The sequence below is a fragment of the Salmo salar genome, chromosome ssa14, assembly GCF_905237065.1.
Source record: "Salmo salar chromosome ssa14, Ssal_v3.1, whole genome shotgun sequence".
Taxonomy (NCBI): Eukaryota; Metazoa; Chordata; class Actinopteri; order Salmoniformes; family Salmonidae; genus Salmo; species Salmo salar.
Genome location: NC_059455.1, coordinates 76,958,971 through 76,981,307, shown reverse-complemented (window position 1 = coordinate 76,981,307; position 22,337 = coordinate 76,958,971). Strand labels below are relative to the sequence as shown.

General features: G+C 41.5%; 1 protein-coding gene across 1 annotated transcript; it reads left to right on the top strand.

Moving 5' to 3' along the window:
* Nucleotides 1-1,310: 1,310 nt before the first annotated feature.
* On the top strand, nucleotides 1,311-4,149 carry LOC106570319 (sclerostin domain-containing protein 1). Its single transcript, XM_014142509.2, has 2 exons — nucleotides 1,311-1,672; nucleotides 2,287-4,149. Exons 1-2 carry the CDS (start codon nucleotides 1,477-1,479, stop codon nucleotides 2,769-2,771), a joined length of 681 nt encoding a protein of 226 aa, XP_013997984.1. The 5' UTR covers nucleotides 1,311-1,476; the 3' UTR covers nucleotides 2,772-4,149.
* Nucleotides 4,150-22,337: the final 18,188 nt, after the last annotated feature.

Genomic DNA, 22,337 nt, shown 5'->3' with positions numbered 1-22,337 from the left:
CACATCCCCTCTGTTTCCACATCCTCCACATCCCCTCTGTTTCCACATCCTCCACATCCCCTCTGTTTCCACATCCTCCACATCCTCTCTGTTTCCACATCCTCCACATCCCCCCTGTTTCCCCCTCTATTATCCCTCTCCTCACCTACATGTCATGTCACTCACAGAAGCATAAAAGGATTGATCTCAAATTTCCGGTTTTTGAGATGTATAAATGTGCGAATGCTGCCTGCGTCATGGTATCATATAACTTTGATAGTCCTCTTTTAAGCCCCCAGGTTCCCTCTTCTCAGTTTCCCCTCAGCTTCATCCACCCCCCCCCCCTTCTTCCAGACAGTATGACTAACATTGCTTTTTGGGGGTAATAGGAGATTGTTTGGACAGCGGGGCTTTTAAAAAGAACGAAGAAATAAGATATGAAAAAGAACAGCTACTTGTTTAACAATATGGCATGAGCCTGTACAGTTTTACAGTGGATTTATTTTCACTCTTATCAAAGGAGGGGACATAGCTGAGGAGACGTTGGGTGAATTCATTGTCAGGGCAGGCCTGGGAAAGGAGTGAAAACAGACACTCTGGTTCTTAGGGGCAAGGAGCCGGCAGGATGAATGGGTGGATGAAGGAGGAGATCTAAACGTTTGTCTTATTCTCTGATTTGGGTAATGCATCATACATCCTGTTAGTGAGCTCACGTGAAGCACCTGAACTGCAGAGATGGAGAGATCACTGGATGAGAGAACACATGAGAACTACAGTAATCACTAGCTCTGGTCCAGGGCGCTAAGTGCTTTCTGCAAGGAACGCACACTATCGCCCTTGACCAGAGCTAAGTACTCACCTGGTCTGACTGCAGGGTCTCCAGCTGAGCTTCCTTGCTAACCCAAATCAATCCGTTCAGAAATGGAATAAAATGTTAACTATAAACTTACAAATCATCATGAAATAGAGTATCAAAGGATATGCACGTGACACTCTGATTCTCTACTTATGATTTGCATACATTAATTAATACATTATTTACACACACCTGATGGTGAAAAAACATTATTATTGCTAGTTTATTATAAGCCTTTATATAGGTGTTGATCATGTTTTATCCACTGGCCTATCCATAGAGGACAGCAACGTTCATCTAACTATATTAACAGAAACATCTATTAAATGTCTGTCTATGTGTTCACTCAACTGACTGGTAGCCTATGTACATAGTACTTGGAGGAGTATACAAGCTAAAAAAACGCACTGCCCTTTGCTTTTGTGGGCGTAGCTATGAGTGAAAACGCCTAGGTCATTCAGAAAATGTACGCACTGGATGCGAACTAAGATGTTGTGGCAAAACAAGAGGCGGGTATATAAGCGACTGAACAACAGGTAAAGTAACATCACAACGACCTAATTCCTCCTTTAGATCGCGGCACATACATTCTCTCACTCTCTACCTACCTGCCTGCCGAGTGCCTACAGGGAGGTGCAGAGATGCTTCTTACCACGAGTGGGTACCAGCTTGCGCTATTTTGCCTTCTGATAAGAAGCTGTCAAGCTGTCAAGAACGGCGCCACGGAAACGTTAAACGCTCAGTTGATCAGTACGGTCCAGGATACACCGAGTAGTAATGTATCAATGAATCAAGCACGCAACGGAGGAAGACGTTTGACCAGCGATGCGAGGAAAGGTGAGTTGTATTTTTATGCACATTCTAAATTAATTAATTCAACAATTCATAGTGGACCAAACAGATTCATTGTATTCACTGATCCTGACTGTGGGGAAACCAGTTTACAAGTGTAATTTAGCAAAAGGTCAATATGTCTATTTCTAAAGTATTTATTATATAGTATTGGAATGATATAATTCTGTATATAGGCACATTTTCCACAGACAAAAATGGGAGTTAAATAAACTAAAGTTGAATCATAGACTTGAATGGGAGACTTGAGTGTTTGAATGGGAGAAAAGTTCAAAGTTCAAGCATTTGTAATTGTGTTGGACCTCTTGTTAACTCATGCCACACATCAGATTACCCTGACCATGCTACAGTTCTTGTTGAACTGTCAAAACTAATCTTTAAGAGCATTGCATGGAATAATCCCAAATGCAACTCCAAAATAAATCAAACACACCTAAAACACTTTAAAGTATTTGCATGTCATTATCATTTGAGGAGCGTTTGATTTATATTTTAGTTAGAATTTTTGGGATTACTACATTTTCTGCCTAAAAGTTTGACAGCAAGATTCGTTTTTGACAATATGTATCTGACAGAAGGTCTTTCTCGCTCCGTCACAGAGCAGGGCCAGGCACAGAGCCAGGTGGGCTGCAGAGAGCTGCGCTCCACCAAGTACATATCAGACGGCCAGTGCACCAGCCTGAACCCGGTCAAGGAGCTGGTGTGTGCCGGGGAGTGTCTCCCCTCCCACCTACTGCCCAACTGGATTGGCTCCGGCCCTGGCTACACCGGAAAGTTCTGGAGCCGGCGGGAGGCCCAGGAGTGGCGTTGCGTCATCGACCGGACCCGGACCCAGCGCATCAGACTGCAGTGTCAGAACGGAAGCTCCAGGACCTACAAGATCACTGTGGTTACTTCCTGCAAGTGTAAACGCTACTCCAGGCAGAACAATGACTCAGGGAATGGGAAGTCAGAGGTGGAGGTTGGGCAGGCCCAGGGGCAGAGCTCCACACCCCAGGGGCCCAAGAAGAGGAAGGGAAAGGAAGGGAAGAATGGACGTTCTGGGCAGGAGGACTGGGCTGAAGAACAGCCTAAGAATTACTGAACGGAGACTTCTGGTCAGGGGGGCTCTGTACACCTCTGAGGGGATGGAAGGTCTCTCTGTGCCCCCACTTCAGAAACAACTGCAGCACCAACAGACACTAGTTTTGTTTAGATGGAGCCAATGTGTTCTCTATGTTTAAAGTAGCTATATGGAAAAGGCTATGCAATGATTCTTCAGACCGTGCAACTGGTTTGCAAAATATTGACCACTGTGGATGTGTTTGTAAATGTATGTGTTTTTGTATGTGATAGAATGAGACTAGTTTAAATAGTACAAGAACCACATTAGACAACGTGAGATGAAGTGTTCCTATCAACAGCTGAGTATGTTGTCCAAATAGTAATGTTTATAATAACATAAAATGGCATAGTATGTATAGAAATAGTGATTCTATACTCTTTGTGTTACTTTTCAAAGTATACTAGTAAAGAACAAGAAGGCCCTCAACACTGTTAAGGCTCCCAATTCACCGCTTTATTGACAACATTTACATCCCAAACAGATCTTCTTCTGGTCAAACAGACTGAGTGCTCTCTTCCCAAAATATACACATTTCACCTCACATGACGCATGGTGGGTGCAAAAACAATTTGTGCATATCTAATAATTTGATATCAATGAGACGGGCACATATATTAGGTACAGAAAAGAATATATATGTACAAAATGACCAAGTAAGAGACCTGGAAGGCAAGACAAATCAAAGTGACAAATTCATGTAAGAAATGTTCTGATATCAAACTCTTGGTTCAGACCTCTAGGAGACATGGTACACAAACAGTGAATCCAATACAATTCTCTTCTCAGTAATAGATTAGCAGTATCTCACCCCCTCCTAGGAGTCTTAACATGTTCAATATCAATGTATCTCAGAGAGCTAATGTTGTGCCGAGCCTCAGTGAAATGCGCAGCCACAGGGTTTCTCTGGTAAAGTGTCCTGGTATTACTCCTGTGTTCTGCTATCCTTGTTTTCAAAGTTTGTTTTTCCTACATAGCATTGACCACAAATGCACTTGATCAGGTATATCATTTTTTTATTTGTGGAACATGTAATGATGCCTTTCATCTTAATGGCCTTTCCCGTAATAGGGTGATTGAACATTGTGCATTTGTTCATAAAGTTACACTAGGTACATCGGCCACGTCTATAATTACTTTTCAAAGTATGTAACGGATTACTATGACAATGTAATATATTTTTGTACGGAGATACCTAAACTTAATAGAAATAAGCTAATCTTTTTTTTTATGTATTTGCTACATTCCATGTAATCACTTTCTGGACAAATTGTGTCTCAAATTATTTGCCTTTGGATAATGAAATATTGTCTACTATGATTAAATCACTGATTTAATATAAAAAATGACTTTTCTTTAATTATTTGTATAATAACAATTGATTTACTTGTCAATAAATTGTGCTTTAATCATTGGTAGTTAAATGCCTTGAGCATGAGGCCACAGACAGAGGAGCTATAACTTCACAGCAAACAGGAAGTCAGTAACAACAGAAGCATTAGCCAGTGATGAAATGTCCTATTGAGTGTAATAGAAACTGTACTCTGTGCAGGAATCCTCTCTCCTTCAGGCTACTGGGCATGTTCCAGTCAGGAGCTACATGTTAACATACATGAATGTATCAGATATCCCTTCATTGTATTACCATGAAAGCTATGTATTTAGTACTTGCAGTGCAATGGGGAAGTTACGTCTTCCTCAAAGAGCATTGGGAACCCTTGATATTCCTAGTTAGGGGATGACAGCTAGTTTTGTAATTAGGACAGCGTGGTTCTAAAACTGACAGCACCAGAGTGATGCGTACCATAAGGAGGAAGAGGCATAGGGAAATCATGTCTGTGAATCTCAGAACAGAGCTTACGTTATTGACACAATAATACAAGGCTTGTAAAACTTCCTCTCTGTAATTATCCCAGACAACATATTCTCCTCCTGAGTAGCAGTGATGCTATAGGACCATCTACATTTCATTTGAATTGTAACTACCACAAACACGCTGTAAAAAATGCTCTTACAATAAACTTGTATTTGCAAAGTCAATCGGATGCTGTTAAAAAATTATAGACATTGTTCGACACTGCAATCATATTACTTACTCATTCTTTCCACTCTCTCTCTCTCTCTCTCTCTCCCCCTTCTCTTTCTCTCCCTCTCTCTCTTGCTCTGTCCACCCTCTCTCTCTCTCCCTCTCTCTTTCTCTTGCTCTCTCTCTATCTCTCTTTAATCTTGAAGCATGCAATTTGTAACGTATACCCTCTCATCACATCCTAGCCTGCCAGTGTTTCAATCTCCACACTGCTGGCCCCACCACATCCTCTCTCTCTCTCTCTCTCTCTCTCCTCTCTCTCTCTCTCTCTGTTCAACCCTGGCTCTGTGTAGGACCATGAACCATAATTACATGCTTATGGAAGCACTTCTGAGGCTCAGCCTTGTAATCTTGTAATACTTGACTTGTACAGAACTCCACATCCTGTCGTAGTCTGATGTCTCACACTGATAGAACTGCATCGAATCCTTTCCCAGGAAATGTGACGCACCTTTCTACTTTCTACCTCCAGAACCTATACCTGAGATACCAGTGTCATGTTCATTAGCGCCAGAAGAAACAAGAACTAAATCAGGGAGGGACTACTTGGACTTCATACTATTCCAATCAGAAACAGTCCTTTTCATTTTCCATTACATTTTTTGTTGTTGTTTCCTTTTCTATGGTGTGCCAAACTGAACTCAACCAGGTGGTTGATATGATGATAGGGTAGATGGTGACCTTCTCACCCCAGCCGGGTGCTGAGCAGGTGGGTGTCGGAGCTGAACTGAGCTGGGTCCATGTGGTAACGATCCATTATAATGAGGCCCAATTAATTATGACATAATTATCTGCTGTTACCAGGCTGGCTGCCAAACCAGAGTCTCATTTAGAGCCAATGCCACTACAAGGCTAATCCTCCCTATCACCAATAGTATACATGAGGATACATGGGCTAGCAGCTAACATGATCTGACACTGATCTGACACTGATGGGAAAAATGATCAGTCACAGCAAGCAGCAACACTCCATCAATCCATCTCATCGCAACCAAACATCGTATCCCTTTTGCACAGCATAGAGCATATTGGTCATAGTCAAAATAAAATGACTACTTCCGGAATGGCACCCCTGTTTAAAGTATTTAGTGCGCAACATTTGGCCAGAACCTTGTAGATGGACGGCGATTCTGAAACCAATAGCCAGGGTGTCAGGGAATGGCTGTCTAATTCTCAGAGAGAGAGAGGAGTTTCATCTCTGGGATGCACACCTGATTCTAATTCCTGCAGGATGTTACACAAGGATGTCTTCATCCAGACCGTACAGAATCTGCCCTGCTAGACAAAGACAGTCTGTGATTGGTAGACTACAGCTCAGTGGAGGTCCCTGGGTTTCCGTTTCTAAAAGATCAAATCATAGAACTGAAATTTCAGTTAGTTTCTGTTTTAGAGTACATAGGCGGAATATAATGGCAGTTGACCTCATATGTAAATTCAGGAGAAAATCCAGTGTCCAAATTGACTTGAAGCCAGAGCTTAGAAGTGCAGTGTGGATTTAGTTTTCACCCTGTTCTAATGACCGTTTTTTGATATATTTTTTTACATTATATGAGTGGTTTATCCATGCTGTGACAGCTGTTTCTATCCCATGCCCTCATCACCCTTTGTCTCTCAGGTTTCATATGAATTATGAAATATACATTTTCTCCCTTCAGTCTGATATCATTGCCTCACTGGGACAACTAATACAATATAAACTTTTGAGGGTCTGAGTAGAAGCCCAACACCTATCACTGGGATAATACAAAATACACCGAAACAGTGGGCTAAATCAGGGTCAAACAGTGTTTCTTGGTAGTCTTTCTACTTTGAAACAAAAGTATACACCTCACACACGTGGTTATGGGCTTACAAAACAGAAGACATCTGTACCATGTCAGATATACAGTTGAAATGTATTACATTTGGAGTTTGTATACAGTACATCACATGTTATACACGTCACAGAAGACTGAAATATAAGAAAACCGTTTGACATAGAAACACCGGATTTTTGGTGTTTAATTAAAAAAACAAATTAAATGATGAAAAATATTTAAAACATTCCACACATGACGCCACTAGAGAGTGATTTGGTAATTTGACTGCAGGAAAGGGTTTTAACATTCATATATCACTCTGTAGTCAATAGTTGTCAATAGTTTAAATATCAATGGCCAATACACAACCCAGATAGGAAAACGTAGATTAACAGATAGAACATTTTAATTCATGAGCGTGCGAACCTGCTGGATATCTACGTGACCGGCACGCACCATCCAAAACAGCCCACAGACAATAGGCTGTGGTGATTAGGCCTACAGGTCGATGATACAATGTAGGCTAACTTTATAATAACCAGTCAATGTTATCATTTCTACTCACTTGTGATATTTTGTATAACAACCGTGGAACATGTCTAGCAGTAGGAACGCTCTTGAAAATGCTAGCAGGATATCTTAACATTAGCAAACTGTGGATGATGTCAAATATGCCAACCCTGGTGACATGTCTGGTGGGGTAAGCGTGTGTGTCAGAGTTGTGTAAGTTGACTATGCAAACAATTTGGGATTTTCAACACATTCATGTTTCTTATAAAAATAAGTGATGCACTCAGTCTCTCAACTCTTAGCCAAGAGAGACTGGCATGCATAGTATTTATATCAGTCGTCTGATTATAATGAAGAGCAAGATGTGCCGCTCTGTTCAGGGCCAGCTGCAGCTTAACTAGGTCTTTCCTTGCAGCACTCGACCACACGACTGGACAATAATCAAGATAAGACAAAGCTAGAGCCTGCAGGACTTGCTTTTTGGAGTGCGGTGTCATAAAAGCAGAGCATCTGCTTAAAATGATTAAAAGACAAAAAAGCGATTGTGATTGTGTTGAATTGTGCATAGCCGATTAATTAGGGCCGATTTCAAGTTCTCATAACGATTAGTAATCGGCATTTTTGGACGCCGATTATGTACGATTACATTGCACTCCACGAGGAGACTGCGTGGCAGGCTGACCACCTGTTACGCGAGTGCAGCAAGGAGCCAAGGTAAGTTGCTAGCTAGCATTAAACTTATCTTAAAAAACAATCAATCTTAACATAATCACTAGTTAACTACACATGGTTGATGATATTACTAGTTTATCTAGTGTGTCCTGCGTTGCATATAATCAATGCGGCGCCGGTTAATTTATCATCGAATCACAGCCTACTTCGCCAAACGGGTGATGATTTAACAAGCGCATTCACGAAAAAAGCACTGTCGTTGCACCGATGTGTACCTAACCATAAACATCAATGCCTTTCTTAAAATCAATACACAAGTATATTTTTTTAAACCTGCAAATTTAGTTAATATTGCCTGCTAACATTCATTTATTTTAACTAGGGAAATTGTGTCACTTCTCTTGCGTTCTGTGCAAGCAGAGTCGGGTATATGCAGCAGTTTGGGCCGCCTGGCTCGTTGCGAAGACCATTTCTTCCTAACAAAGATCGTAATTAATTTGACAGAATTTGACATAATTATGACATAACATTGAAGGTTGTGCCATGTAACAGCACTATTTAGACTTCAGGATGCCACCCGTTCGATAAATTACGGAACGGTTCCGTATTTCACTGAAAGAATAAATGTTTTGTTTTCGGATTTGACCATATTAATGACCTAAGGCTCGTATTTCTGTGTGTTTATTATATTATAATTAAGTCTATGACTTGATATTTGATAGAGCAGTCTGACTGAGTGGTGGTAGGCAGCAGCAGCAGGCTCATAAGCATTTATTCAAACAGCACTTTTGTGCGTTTGCCAGCAGCTCTTCGCTGTGCTTCAAGCATTTAGCTGTTTATGACTTCAAGCCTATCAACTCCCGAGATCAGGCTGGCAATTGTCACGCCCTGACCTGAGAGAGACGGTTTATTTCTCTATTTTGTTAGGTCAGGGTGTGGGGTGGGCATTCTATGTTTTGTATATCTTTGTGTCGGGCCGAGTATGGTTCCTAATCAGAAGCAGCTGTCTATCGTTGTCTCTGATTAGGAATCATACTTAGGCAGCCTTTTCCCACCTGTGTTTTGTGGGTAGTTGTTTTCTGTTTTGTATTCGTTACCTGATGGAACTGTTGGCTTTTCATTTTGTTTATTTTGTTCTAGTGTTTCGTTGTTTAATAAATATAATGAACACTTACCACGCTGCGCTTTGGTCCCCTCTTTACGACAGCCGTAACAGCAATACTATAGTGCCTATAAGAACATCCAATAGTCAAAGGTATACTAAATACAAATGGTATAGAGAGAAATAGTCCTATAATTCCTATAATAACTACAACCTAAAACTTATTAACTGGGAATATTGAAGACTCATGTTAAAAGGAACCACCAGCTTTCATATGTTCTCATGTTCTGAGCAAGGAACTTAAACGTTAGCTTTTTTACATGGCACATACTTCACTTTTACTTTCTTCTCCAACACTGTGTTTTTGCATTATTTAAACCAAATTGAACGTTTCATTATTTATTTGAGACTAAATTGATTTTATTTATGTATTATATTAAGTTAAAATAAAAGTGTTCATTCAGTATTGTTGTAATTGTCATTATTACAAATATATATGAAAAATCGGCCAAATAATCGGCATCGGCCTTTTTGGCCCGCCAATAATCGGTACCGGTATCGGTGGTGAAAAATCATAATCGGTCGACCTCTAATTCTGATTAACTCCAGAGATACACAACATCCTTGAAATGTATGTAGACATAATTGTTAGAAAGAATACTATACATGAATTTCCCTTGACGGAGTGATGCTGGATGTACTCTCCCTTACATAGAGTATGTTCAAGCCTCTACCCAGTCTATAAAATGCAACACAGAGATCTTTTCCTAAGACATTTTTTCATCATTATCCTCACAACTTCACAACGTCTAGATCTTGACAGAGCTATAAATGCTTTTATTTCAAGTCTTTTTCCTTTTCTCTTCACTGGCACCTGTAGGATTTTCCCTCATTAGTGAGAAGTGTTGGTTTTGTCACCTCATCTGAAGAAACGGCCATTTTAGTTCCGTAATGACGTGGCACAGTAACTGGCAGCGACACTGAGAGAAATAAATGTCACACGCAGGAAGAGTTATGTTCTTTTGGCCCCAGTCTAACTGATGAATGAGATTGAAAGTGTGTGTGTGCGCGCATGCAAGTCTGTGTGTGTGTGTGTGTGTGTGTGTGTGTGTGTGTGTGTGTGTGTGTGTGTGTGTGTGTGTGTGTGTGTGTGTGTGTGTGTGTGTGTGTGTGTGTGTGTGTGTGTGTGTGTGTGTGTGGGCACACGTGTGTGCCTGCGTGAGAGGGTACTTTGCACAGAGGCCCTTCATGGGTACTCATGTCCATATCTTCAGCTCATTCCTCTTACCTGACAGAGAGCGTAAGATATCTGGCCCTCGAGAGTTTGGGGAGCGCTTCCAGACATCTACAGAGAGATATCAACAGTGAGAGTGGTCTGGGGAGTGCTAGCCTGAGTATGCTCTTAACACCCTTTCAAGTCAGAGCTGACAGGACGACAAAGAGACACCTGATCGGGTCACATGACAGACTGATTTAAGGCTAAAGAGTACAGTAACATTCTCCTGATCCCAGCAGATGGTTGGGAGGTTTCTAAAGAAATAGGATGACTAGCACAATAGAATGGACATTCCCAGTCAGGTCAACATTCTGTCACATTTTTTGTGATAGTTCAGCCTCTCACCACGACATAGAAGTACAATTTATTTATTTTATTTAACTAGGCAAGTCAGTTAAGAACAAATTCTTATTTACAATGACGGCCTACACCGGCCAAACCCGGACGACGCTGGGCCAATTGTGCGCCGCCCTATGGGACTCCCAATCAGGGCTGGTTGTGATATAGCCTGGATTACAACTCAGAATGCAGAAACCAGATGGGCAAATAAATAACCTTCCTATACTTGAACACTCTAAATATTTATAATCATTATTGTGGTGAAAATGCTGTTAAGAGATCTTGACAGTCAGACAGACAGGCAGGCGGACATGCTGTGTGCTGTTGTTTCTCCAGCCATGCTGTATTGTAGGTGTTTCCTTTGATTCATGGGAGTCAATAGTCTACTGTCAGCTAGAGCTGATGGCAGACATCGTCACCTTGTGACATGGTTTAGGGTAGCTGTGCTGTGTATTGTGTAGTATACATTTATGCTGTTGAAATACCACTTGGAGGAGTGATTCAGCATTTTACTCTCAGCCTGTGGTCCTCTCTCGCTATCATTCTCTCTCTTGTTCTCATTCTCTCTCTCTTTTTCTCTCTCTCTCTCTCTGAGTCTTCCCAGGTGAGCTCGTCTGTGTTGTCCCAGGTGTGCCATGAAAAACAAGCCTGTCAGTTCATCAGCTGCAGAAGGCAAAGAGTGTGTGTGTGTCAGAGTGTGTGTGTCACCAAGCTTTGTTGCCATGATGATGACAATGAGAAGCCTCTCTTCCTCCTGGTGAGTGCTCATCAGTCATCGCCAGGAGAGATCACTGGGTTCTACTTGGGTGGGCCGGCTGGGGAGTCACATAACTGAGACAGTCCAAGAGGGGTAGTCTCACTGGACTCCTTCTCTCTTTCTTCCACTCACTCACTCACTCACTCACTCACTCACTCACTCACTCACTCACTCACTCACTCACTCACTCACTCACTCACTCACTCACTCACTCACTCACTCACTCACTCACTCACTCACTCACTCACCACCACTCACTCACCACTCACCACTCACCACCACTCACTCACTCACCACCCACCACCACCACTCAATGAACTCTTTCTCCCTCTGAAATCAAACTCTTGACCTGATCTTGATCTGTACTGAATAAGATCTGTGGAAAATCTATTAATCTCGCGATGATACATATGGATCCAAAAGTACTGTACACACACACAGGAAGTGAACATAAAAGAACGTGTTATCTCCACATGTGAAAGTAACTTTTTCACCCTCTGGAAAAGTTTGGTTAGAAGAACAACACAGCGTTAGAGAGAGAAAACAGCTTCCTGGCTCTTAGTCAACACTGCTCCTTAAGAACTATTCCTAATCACTGGAAAAGTTTTATACCGCAATCTGATTAAACAAGTTATTTTGTTAAGAGTCAAGCTTGGATGAAATATGACAGATTAGCATAGCATGGTTCATAGTCAACAGGACAGGGGCTGTAACACGAAGAGTTACAGGAGATTGACAGCTCATAGCCCCAGGTAAAGAGAGAGAGGGTAACTTTAGGGTAAACTTACTAGCTCACGTAGCACTGTAAAACTGCAACCTGATGATTCATGATGAGTTACATTGGCTTTTAGTACTCCTATGGAAAATGTATATTTGATATTAATTTACCTAATGTATATACATGCATCTTATCCACATCCCTACCTAACATAAGCTATGATTCCTGAAAGTACAGTATGTAACATTTCTATTCAATTATTATAATTCAATATTTTGCAATGAGATCACGTGTAGAATGACAATTACCTGTCCAAGCAGTGGTAGTGAATTTCTACACTTGCTTCTGCACATGTAATAGAGGTGGTTCTGTGTGCTGCTCTCACATGATGATTCATCTTGTCTGAGATCTGAAGACTTGCGATAGCTCCCCAAGCTAACTCCTAGACTTTAGCTCAGCGGGCTAACAAAGTCTATTGGCCGCCAACCCAGGTTCAAACCCAGTCGCTAGCATAAAGTAGGAGGAAATAATGCCTGAGGTGATGAGAAATAGCTACCCACAATGGTGATTGTATCAGAATACATTTTAATCATCTAGTGTGGCAAGCCTTTATATTCATCCTCTTTAAAAGGTTAAGTGCTCCTCTCTCCCTCTCTCTCTCTGTCTCTCTCTCTGTCTGTGTAATAAGCGTTGCTCACAGCTTTACTGTGAAACCTGTTGATGTCACTGTGCAGGACCACTTTAGGCATGAGCTCAGGCCCCATAATCACTGACGATGAAACTAGGAAGGTGCTATATTGCACACATTAAGAGTACCGGGTATCCCCGTACACAAGACTGTGCTATTGTGACAGACACCTGACCCTGAAAGACAGGAAATAGAAAGAGCGATGTTACTTGTTTCTTGTTGAGTATTGTGTGACTGGAGATGAATACACAACAGCCACCTGATACTCCTGCTCCTCTGTGGATGACTTCATGCTGCTGTTTGCACCAAGCTCTGAAATGACAGAGTAAAGGACTGGTAGTACTCAAGTACACTCTACTGTAGTGTACACTAATCTTAACCCAGTATAACCAAAGGAAAATGGGCCTCCCTTGTTGAGAGATGGGTTCCTCTCAAGGTTTCTTCCTTGTCACTGTGTTTCTGTTAGCTTTTTGGGATCTAGGCCAATGCCATTGAGGTGAACAGACACTAAAGCCCTCATAATTTGGGCAAATAGAAGGTAAAACGTTTGCCGGACATACAAATGGCTACCCGATATCTCTGTGGGTGATTGACAAAGCTCCACAGACCGAGGCCATGTGTATAAAGGAGCTTAGTGGGGAGTGTGAGTGGTTTAGTGGAGGGTAATGGAAAAATAAATCTGTTGAATGGTGAATAATAATAATATTATGGGAAAAGAACATCGCTGTGGATAGAATATCTTCTCCTATGACAAATTATAACTGCAGCTTTAAAATCCTAAAAATCTGTTTCGAGTTACAGAGAAAACGCTACTGCTTTGCCAAATAGCGTTGTGAGCCCCGCTGACAGAGTTGGCCTCTTATGGTAGTGAGCATCAGATCCCAATTAGGATCATGCAGAATACAGACATGGGTTCAAATAGTATTTGTTTTCTTTCAAATACTTTGAGTGTTTGATTGAGCCTGCCCTGGAGTGCCAGGTGTGCAGGGTTTTGCACTTTTGGGCCTATTCCATTGGTTCCATTGTACCAGGCAAGCTCAGTTGAGCACGGCCAAAGTATTCGAAAGATAACAAAATGTGATCCCAGGTCTGTGTAAAACACAGACACAATGGATGGACTTCCATTGTCGAGTCATTTGTCAAACTATTGGATGTAAGATTCTGCTAACGACCAATGTGATATTAGGATGTCTGTTGGAGTGGGTGGAGATTTGTTACCGTCATTACGAGGCCTTCTAGACTAGAGAGGACCTACAGCAGTGAAATAGCACATGTTTTGGATTATTTGTCAAGGATTTCTCCATTTATAGACTCGATGTATGGTTCTGAAGTTCTGCCCCACATGCAATCCCAGTACAAACTCCAAAGGATTAGATGCAAATAGATTGTTGTTGCAAATCGGCATATTATGGTTATGTCTTCACATATGTCTGAGACTCTAGAACACACATGTATCCATTCTCCCTCCAAACCAGTGCTAACAGTTTGGCCGGCCCACCCACTTAACTCATGGATTTCCCAGTTTTGTCTGCAACTGTGGAATATACAGTGCATTCGGAAAGTATTCATACCCGTTGACTTATTCCACATTTCGTTACGTTACAGCCTTATTCTAAAAGGGATTACATATTTTTTTCCCCTCATCAATCCACACACTATACCCCATAATAACAAAGCGAAAACAGGTTTTTAGACATTTTTGCAAATTTATTACAAATAAAAAAACAGAAATACCTTATTTATATAAGTATTCAGATCCTTTGCTATGAGACTCGAAATTGAGCTCAGGTGCATCCTGTTTCCATTGATCATCCTTGAGATGTTTCTACAACTTGATTGGAGTCCACCTGTGGTAAATTCAATTGATTGGACATGATTTGGAAAGGCACACACCTGTCTATATAAGGTCCCACAGTTGACAGTACATGTCAGAGCAAAAACCAAGCCATGAGGTCAAAGGAATTGAGACAGGATTGTGTCGAGGCACAAATCTGGGGAAGGGTAGCAAAACATTTCTGCAGCATTGAAGGTCCCCAAGAACACAGTGGCCTCCATCATTGTTAAATGGAAGAAGTTTGATTCCACCATGACTCTTCCTAGAGGTGGCCGCCTGGTCAAACTGAGCAATCGGGGGAGAAGGGCCTTGGTCAGGGAGGTGACCAAGAACCCAATGATCACTCTGACAGAGCTCTAGAGTTCCTCTGTCGAGATGGGAGAACCTTCCAGAAGGACAACCATCTCTCCAGCACTCCACCAATCAGGCCTTTATGGTAGGGTGGCCAGACAGAAGCCGACACTCAGTAAAAGGCACATGACAGCCCGCTTGGAGTTTTCCAAAAAGCTCCCAATGAGACCATGAGAAACAAGATTATCTGGTCTGTTGAAACCAAGATTAAACTCTTTGGCCTGAATACCAGTGTCACATCTAGAGGAAACCTGGTGCCATCCCTACAGTGAAGAATGGTGGTGGCAGCATCATCCTGTGGGGATGTTTTTCAGAGGCTATAGCTGTGCAGCGACGCTCCCCATCCAACCTGACAGAGCGAGAATCTGCAGAGAAGAATGGGAGAAACTCCCCAAATACAAGTGTGCCAAGCTTGTAGTGTCATACCCTGGAAGACTCGATGCTGTAATTGCTGCCAAAGGTGCTTCAACAAAGTACTGAGCAAATGGTCTGAATACTTATGGTAGTGTGATTTCAGTTTTTTATTTGTAATAAATTTGCAAACATTTCTAAAAACCTGTTTTTGTTTTGTCATTATGTGGTATTGTGAGTAGATTTATGAGGATTATTTAAAAAAAAAATCTATTTTAGAATATGGCTGTAACGTAACAAAATGTGGAAAAAGTCAAAGGGTCTGAATACTTTCCGAATGCACTTTATCTTATTGAGATACTGTACAAGATTAAGAGATAGGATTATTATTGTCTAAGAGCTGCAGACTCTGTTTCTGTCCCTTGGGGATATCAGCTATATCTCTGCTCTGTCCAGTTGCCAATAGCTCCATAAATATGAGACGCCTCTAGCAGAGGACCATCACTTCCCTTTGTAATGACACTAGTTGGACACATTTACTTTGATAACTATGAGAGAGAATGACTGTGATCATCATTTTACCTGGTTCAAGTTCATTCAGCCATAGCGACATTAGACAGTACCACAGGGAGCTGTTGACATACAGTGGGTTGCTATGTAATTCATATAATTGTCAGAGAGTGTCTCTTAGCAACCAAACATTTGTTTAAGCTTCATTGCACGAGGTGCCTTACCACAGCAGGTAGTCCAGTCCCATGCACCAGTGTTTGCATTGTCTTACTGTAGGGTAAGCTGTTGTGTAGTAGGCCTGATGAAGCAGCACCAAGGGTTTTGCTGTGAGAGGTATGCAATGCATCATGAATGGACTAAGACTGATTAAAAACCGTTTCACCAGCTTTTGGAATTTTGGAAAACTTTTTAAACTTACTCATTACAGTGCCTTGCAAAATTATTCATCCCCCTTGGCATTTTTCCTATTTTGTTGCATTACAACCTATAATTGAAATAGATTTTTATTTGGATTTCATGTAATGGACATACACAAAATAGTCCAAATTGGTGAAGTGAAATAAAAAAAATTACTTGTTTAAAATTAAAAAATGTCAAAAAAAATTCCAAACGGAAAAGTTGTGCGTGCATATGTTGTCACCCTCTTTGCTATGAAGCCCTTAAATAAGATCTGGTGCAACCAATTACCTTCAGAAGTCCCATGATTAGTTAGATTGCACACAGGTAGACTTAATTTAAGTGTCACATGATCTCAGTATATTTACACCTGTTCTGAAAGGCCCCAGAGTCTGCAACGCCACTAAGCAAGGGGTACCACCAAGCAAGCGGCACCATGAAGACCAAGGAGCTCTTCAAACAGGCCAGGGACAAGGTTGTGGAGAAGTACAGATCAGGGTTGGGTTATAAATAAATATCAGAAACTTTGAACATCCAACAGAGCATCGTTAAATCCATTATTAAAAAATGGAAAGAATATGGCACCACAACAAACCTGCCAAGAGAGGGCCGCCCACCAAAACTCACGGACCAGGCAAGGAGGGCATTAATCAGAGAGGCAACAAAGAGACCAAAGATAACCCTGAAGGCGCTGCAAAGCACCAGAGCGGAGATTGGAGTATCTGTCCATTGGACCACTTTAAGTCTTACACTACACAGAGCTGGGCTTAACAGAAGAGTGGCTAGAAAAAAGCCATTGCTTAAAGAAAAAAATGAACAAAAACATTTGGTGTTGCCAAAAGGCATGTGGGAGACTCCCCAAACATATGGAAGAAGGTACTCTGGTCAGATGAGACTAAAATTGAGCTTTTGGCCATCAAAGAAAACACTATGTCTGGCGCAAACTCAACACCTCTCATCACCCCGAGAACACCATCCCCACAGTGAAGCATGGTGCTGGCAGCATCATGCTGTGGGGATGTTTTTCTGCGGCAGGGACTGGTCAGAATTGAAGGAATGATGGATGGCGCTAAATACAGGGAGATTCTTGAGGGAAACTTGTTTGTCTTCCAGAGATTTGAGACTGGGACGGAGGTTCACCTTCCAGCAGGACAATGACCCTAAGCATACTGCTAAAGAAACACTCGAATGGTTTAACGGGAAACATTTAAATGTCTTGGAATGGCCTAGTCAAAGCCCAGACCTCAATCCAATTCAGAATGTGTGTTATGACTTAAAGATTGCTGTACACCAGCAGAACCCATCCAACTTGAAGGAGCTGGAGCAGTTTTGCCTTGAAGAATGGGCAAAAATCCCAGTGGCTAGATGTGCCAAGCTTATAGAGACATACCCCAAGAGACTTACAACTCTAATTGCTACAAAAGGTTGCTCTACAAAGTATTGACTTTGGGGGGTTGAATAGTTATGCACGCTCAAGTTTTCTTTTTTTTCTTTCTTTTTTCTTGTTTGTTTCACAAGAAAAAATATTTTGCATCTTCAAAGTGGTAGGTATGTTGTATAAATCAAATGATACAAACCCCCCAAAAAATCTATTTTAATTCCAGGTTGTAAGGCAACAAAATAGGAAAAATGCCAAGGGGGTGAATACTTTCGCAAGCCACTGTATATTTGACTGCTTCTGTCAGGCTCATGAAAACCTACATTTTACTCATGAAAACCTCTATTTAGCGGGACAATGCGGACTGTGAAGAGACACACACATACACACACACACTCTATAATACCGACTCTAAAACACCCACTCTACACACACACACACCCATACATTATTCTTAGTAATGTCATGTAGTGCTGTAATATTGTAATGTAATAATGGAGAAATGTACATTTGTATAATGCACAATATTTTGTTTGATGTAATGTTTTATCTACGTTTGGACCCTAGGAAGAGTAGCTGCTACCTTGGAAACAGCTAATGGTGATCCTAATAAAATACTACGTCTGAATTATGAGAAGACAGTGTCACCTGGTGGTGTGTGGCAGTAATTCTAACCATATGTCAACTGCTTGGTGAGGACAGAGGGCTTTTACTTAGCTGCAATCTTTTCGCAGGGTGGAGTCACGTGTGGTGTTTATACTACCTGAACTTGTCCAATAAGAAAGGCTTGTTTTTGGTTTGAACAAGACCGTAGTTTGTGGTTAGGGATGAGAGGTCAGGGTCAGGGAAGTGTCTCACAGGGCTAGTGTCTACAGTAAGACCACAGAGCTGTGAACAGACATACTCTAGGACAGAATAAACATCAAACCTGCCCTTCCACATCACAACACTGTGGTGGTTTGGTCTTTCCGGTTAGAAAAGAAACACAAATAGGCCTTTAGCCACAAGGGAGAAGGAAATATTATGTCAATGCCAGTTCTATCCTTTGCATTCTCAAAATATACAAACCCAAAATGAATGAAGTGAAATGGGCCAAGAAATCACTCATTACCACTGCAATTTCCCCTCTACACCGCACCCCTTTTAGTCAATGAAAATGCAGCATGTTTACTCTCTGTATTGTTAGTTATTGATGTGAGCTGATATTTAGAGTGGGAATGAAGGGGTGAAATGTTCTGCAGGAGAATATTGATGGCCTCTTTCAGAACACTACGCAGTATAATTTGCCTTGTTGTACATTAGTTTTGCTGTAATTTCCTTAATCTCGAAGGAGAATAATCTTGTTTTACTCAATGTACAGCTCTACACACCTCAGCATTTGTGTATTATCGTCACCTTCAGTGTTGGAAAAAGTACCCAATTGTCATACTTGAGTAAATGTCACGACTCCCGCCGAAGTCGACCCCTCTCCTTGTTCGGGCGACGTTCGGCAGTCGACGTCACCGGCTTACTAGTTGCCACCGATCGATGTTTCACTGTTCGTTTGGTTTTGTCTTTATTGTGTACACCTGTTTTGAGTTTCCCTAATTATGTTCATTATTTAAACCTCTGCATTTCCTGTTTGTCTTGTCGGTGATTGTTTGTCTGTTTTGTGTAGTTGGAAGTGTTTCTCCTAACTATGTAATTTTTATGAGAAGATGGATTGATAAATTTTAGTAAACACGTTTTGTTTACCTTCATCCCTGTGTCCTGCGCCTGACTCCTCCACTTCTCTAAGAAAATCCGTTACAGTAAAGGTAAAGATACCGTAATAGAAAATGACTCAAGTAAAAGTGAAAATCACCCAGTAAAATACTACTTGAGTAAAAGCCTAAAAGTATTTGGTTTTAAATATACTTAAGTATCAAAAGTAAATGTAATTGCTAAAACATACTAAAGTATAAATATAAAGTATATATCATTTAAAATTCCTTATATTACGCAAACCAGATGGCACTATTTTCTTCTATTTAAAATGTACTGATAGCCACACTCCAACACTTAGACATAATTTATAAACAAAGCATTTGTGTTTAGTGAGTCTGCCAGATCAGAGGCAGTAAGGAAGACCAGGGATGTTCTCTTGAAATGTGTGTGAATAAAAAGTATATTATTTTCTTTAGGAATGTAGTAAAGTAAAAGTTGTCAAAATATAAATAGTAAAGTACAGATACCCCAAAACAACGACTTAAGTAGTACTTGAAAGTCTTTTTACTTCAGTACTTTACACCACTTGTCACCTTATAAATCTAACTAGAGTCATGGTAATTCACTGTACTTATTTGTGTGAAAGTCTTTTTGGGGGAGCCTAAAAACCCCTACATCAGATTTTCAGGCATTTCCACTTCCAGCAGGTACAGGTTGTTTGAGTTATGTAATTGAAACATCCCAGGATAGAAACCTCCAACATGGTGACAAGTTTAGTTTACTGCACTGTGAGATGGGTCCTTGGCTGGCCAGAGAAACTATCCTATAGTGGCTGGTGTTATAAACCTACACAGCTCTAGAATGTGTTCTAATTATATTTATAAGCTGACAGGTCACAAGAGAGCAGAATAGACCCTGAATGATTCATGTGGTGATTCTGCTACAGCCTTTGACAACACAAACACATCCACTCTAAGTGTAAAAAAATTCAAACCAAATGTTTCCTCGTTTCGTTGCTGTCCGTGACATAAATCGTTTTCTTTGAGATGGAAAACATGGTGCCAGAGACTCCATCATCGTCAAAACCCTGTCAGCATGATATCTGGAAAAAATGGATTTGCAGTGTGTAAATCTGTCTTTAACTATACTGTAGCATGCTTGTTCTAGGTCCCAAGAAACAGAGATCTTCTGTTGAATCTGACAATTAATCTTGATGGTTGTACAGTCGTCTCAAATAAAACTGAAGGACCTCGGCGTTACTCTGGACCCTGATCTCTCTTTTGACGAACATGTCAAGACTGTTTCAAGGACAGCATTTTTCCATCTACGTAACATTGAAAAAAAAAAAATCTGAAACTTTCTGTCCAAAAATTATGCAGAAAAATGTATCCATGCTTTTGTCACTTCTAGGTTAGACTACTGCAATGCTCTACTTTCCAGCTACCCAGATAAAGCACTAAATAAACTTCAGTTAGTGCTAAACACGGCTGCTAGAATCTTGACTAGAACCAAAAAAATTGATCATATTACTCCAGTGCTAGCCTCTCTACACTAGCTTCCTGTTAAGGCTAGGGCTGATTTTAAGGTTTTGCTGCTAACCTACAAAGCATTACATGGGCTTGCTCCTACCTATCTTTCCGATTTGGTCCTGCCGTACGTACCTACACGTACGCTACGGTCACAAGACGCAGGCCTCCTTACTGTCCCTAGAATTTCTAAGCAAACAGCTGGAGGCAGGGCTTTCTTCTATAGAGCTCCATTTTTATGGAATGGTCTACCTATCCATGTGAGTGACTCAGACTCGGTCTCAACCTTTAAGTCTTTATTGAAGACTCATCTCTTCAGTAGGTCCTATGATTGAGTGTAGTCTGGCCCAGGAGTGTGAAGGTGAACGGAAAGGCACTGGAGCAACGAACCGCCCTTGCTGTCTCTGCCTGGCCGGTTCCCCTCTCTCCACTGGGATTCTCTGCCTCTAACCCTATTACAGGGGCTGAGTCACTGGCTTACTTGTGCTCTTCCATGCCGTCCCTAGGAGGGTAAGTGGGAAGTTGGTGGTTGAAGATATCCCTCTAGTGGTGTGAGGACGTTGCTTTGGCAATCTAGATGGGGTTATATCCTGCCTGTTTGGCCCTGTCCGGGGGTATCGTCGGACGGGGCCACAGTGTCTCCTGACCCCTCCTGTCTCAGCCTCCAGTATTTATGCTGCAGTAGTTTGTGTCGGGGGGCTAGGGTCAGTCTGTTGTATTTGGAGTATTTCTCCTGTCTTATCTGGTGTCCTGTGTGAATTTAAGTATGCTCTCTCTAATTCGCTCTCTGTCTCTCTGTCTCTCTCAGGTGCTGAGACCTAGGACCATGCCTCAGGACTACCTGGGCTGCTGACTCCTTGCTGTCCCCAGTCCACCTGGTCGTGCTGCTGCTCCAGTTTCAACTGTTCTGCCTGTGGCTATGGAACTCTGACCTGTTCACCAGACATGCTACCTCTCCCAGACCTGCTGTTTTCAACTCTCTAGAGACAGCAGGAGCGGTAGAGATACTCTGAGTGATTGGCAATGAAAAGCCAATTGACATTTACTCCTGATGTGCTGACCTGTTGCACCCTCGACAACCACTGTGATTATTATTATTTGACCCTGCTGGTCATCTATGAACATCTGTTATAATGTTCTGTTATAATCTCCACCCGGCACAGCCAGAAGAGGACTGGCCACCCCTCATAGCATGGTTCCTCTCTATATTTCTTCCTAGGCTTTGGCCTTTCTACGGAGTTTTTCCTAGCCACTGTGCTTCTACACCTGCATTGTTTGCGGTTTGGGGTTTTAGGCTGGGTTTCTGTACAGCACTTTGTGACATCAGCTACGCTCTCTAGTCATCAAACATGGAATATCCCAGGGTTTGAAATACCATGTACTGTTCAGATGTAGGATCTTAATTTGATCACACTGTTGCAGGAGAACCTTCTAGCGTATTTGAGGTTTTACAAAGGCTTCTGAAGCTTGCAATTTCCACTTAGAAATTTCAGACTTGATTTTCGTTTATGAAAAATGTATCAACCCCTACAAAAAATGTCTGTTCATTATAATCCAAATAATAATTCA

Coding starts and splice junctions, on each gene's coding strand:
- LOC106570319 (XM_014142509.2), top strand. CDS start 1,477: ATGCTTCTTACCACGAGTGGGTACCAGCTTGCGCTATTTTGCCTTCTG. Junction 1,673..2,286: donor GACCAGCGATGCGAGGAAAG/GTGAGTTGTATT, acceptor GCTCCGTCACAG/AGCAGGGCCAGGCACAGAGC.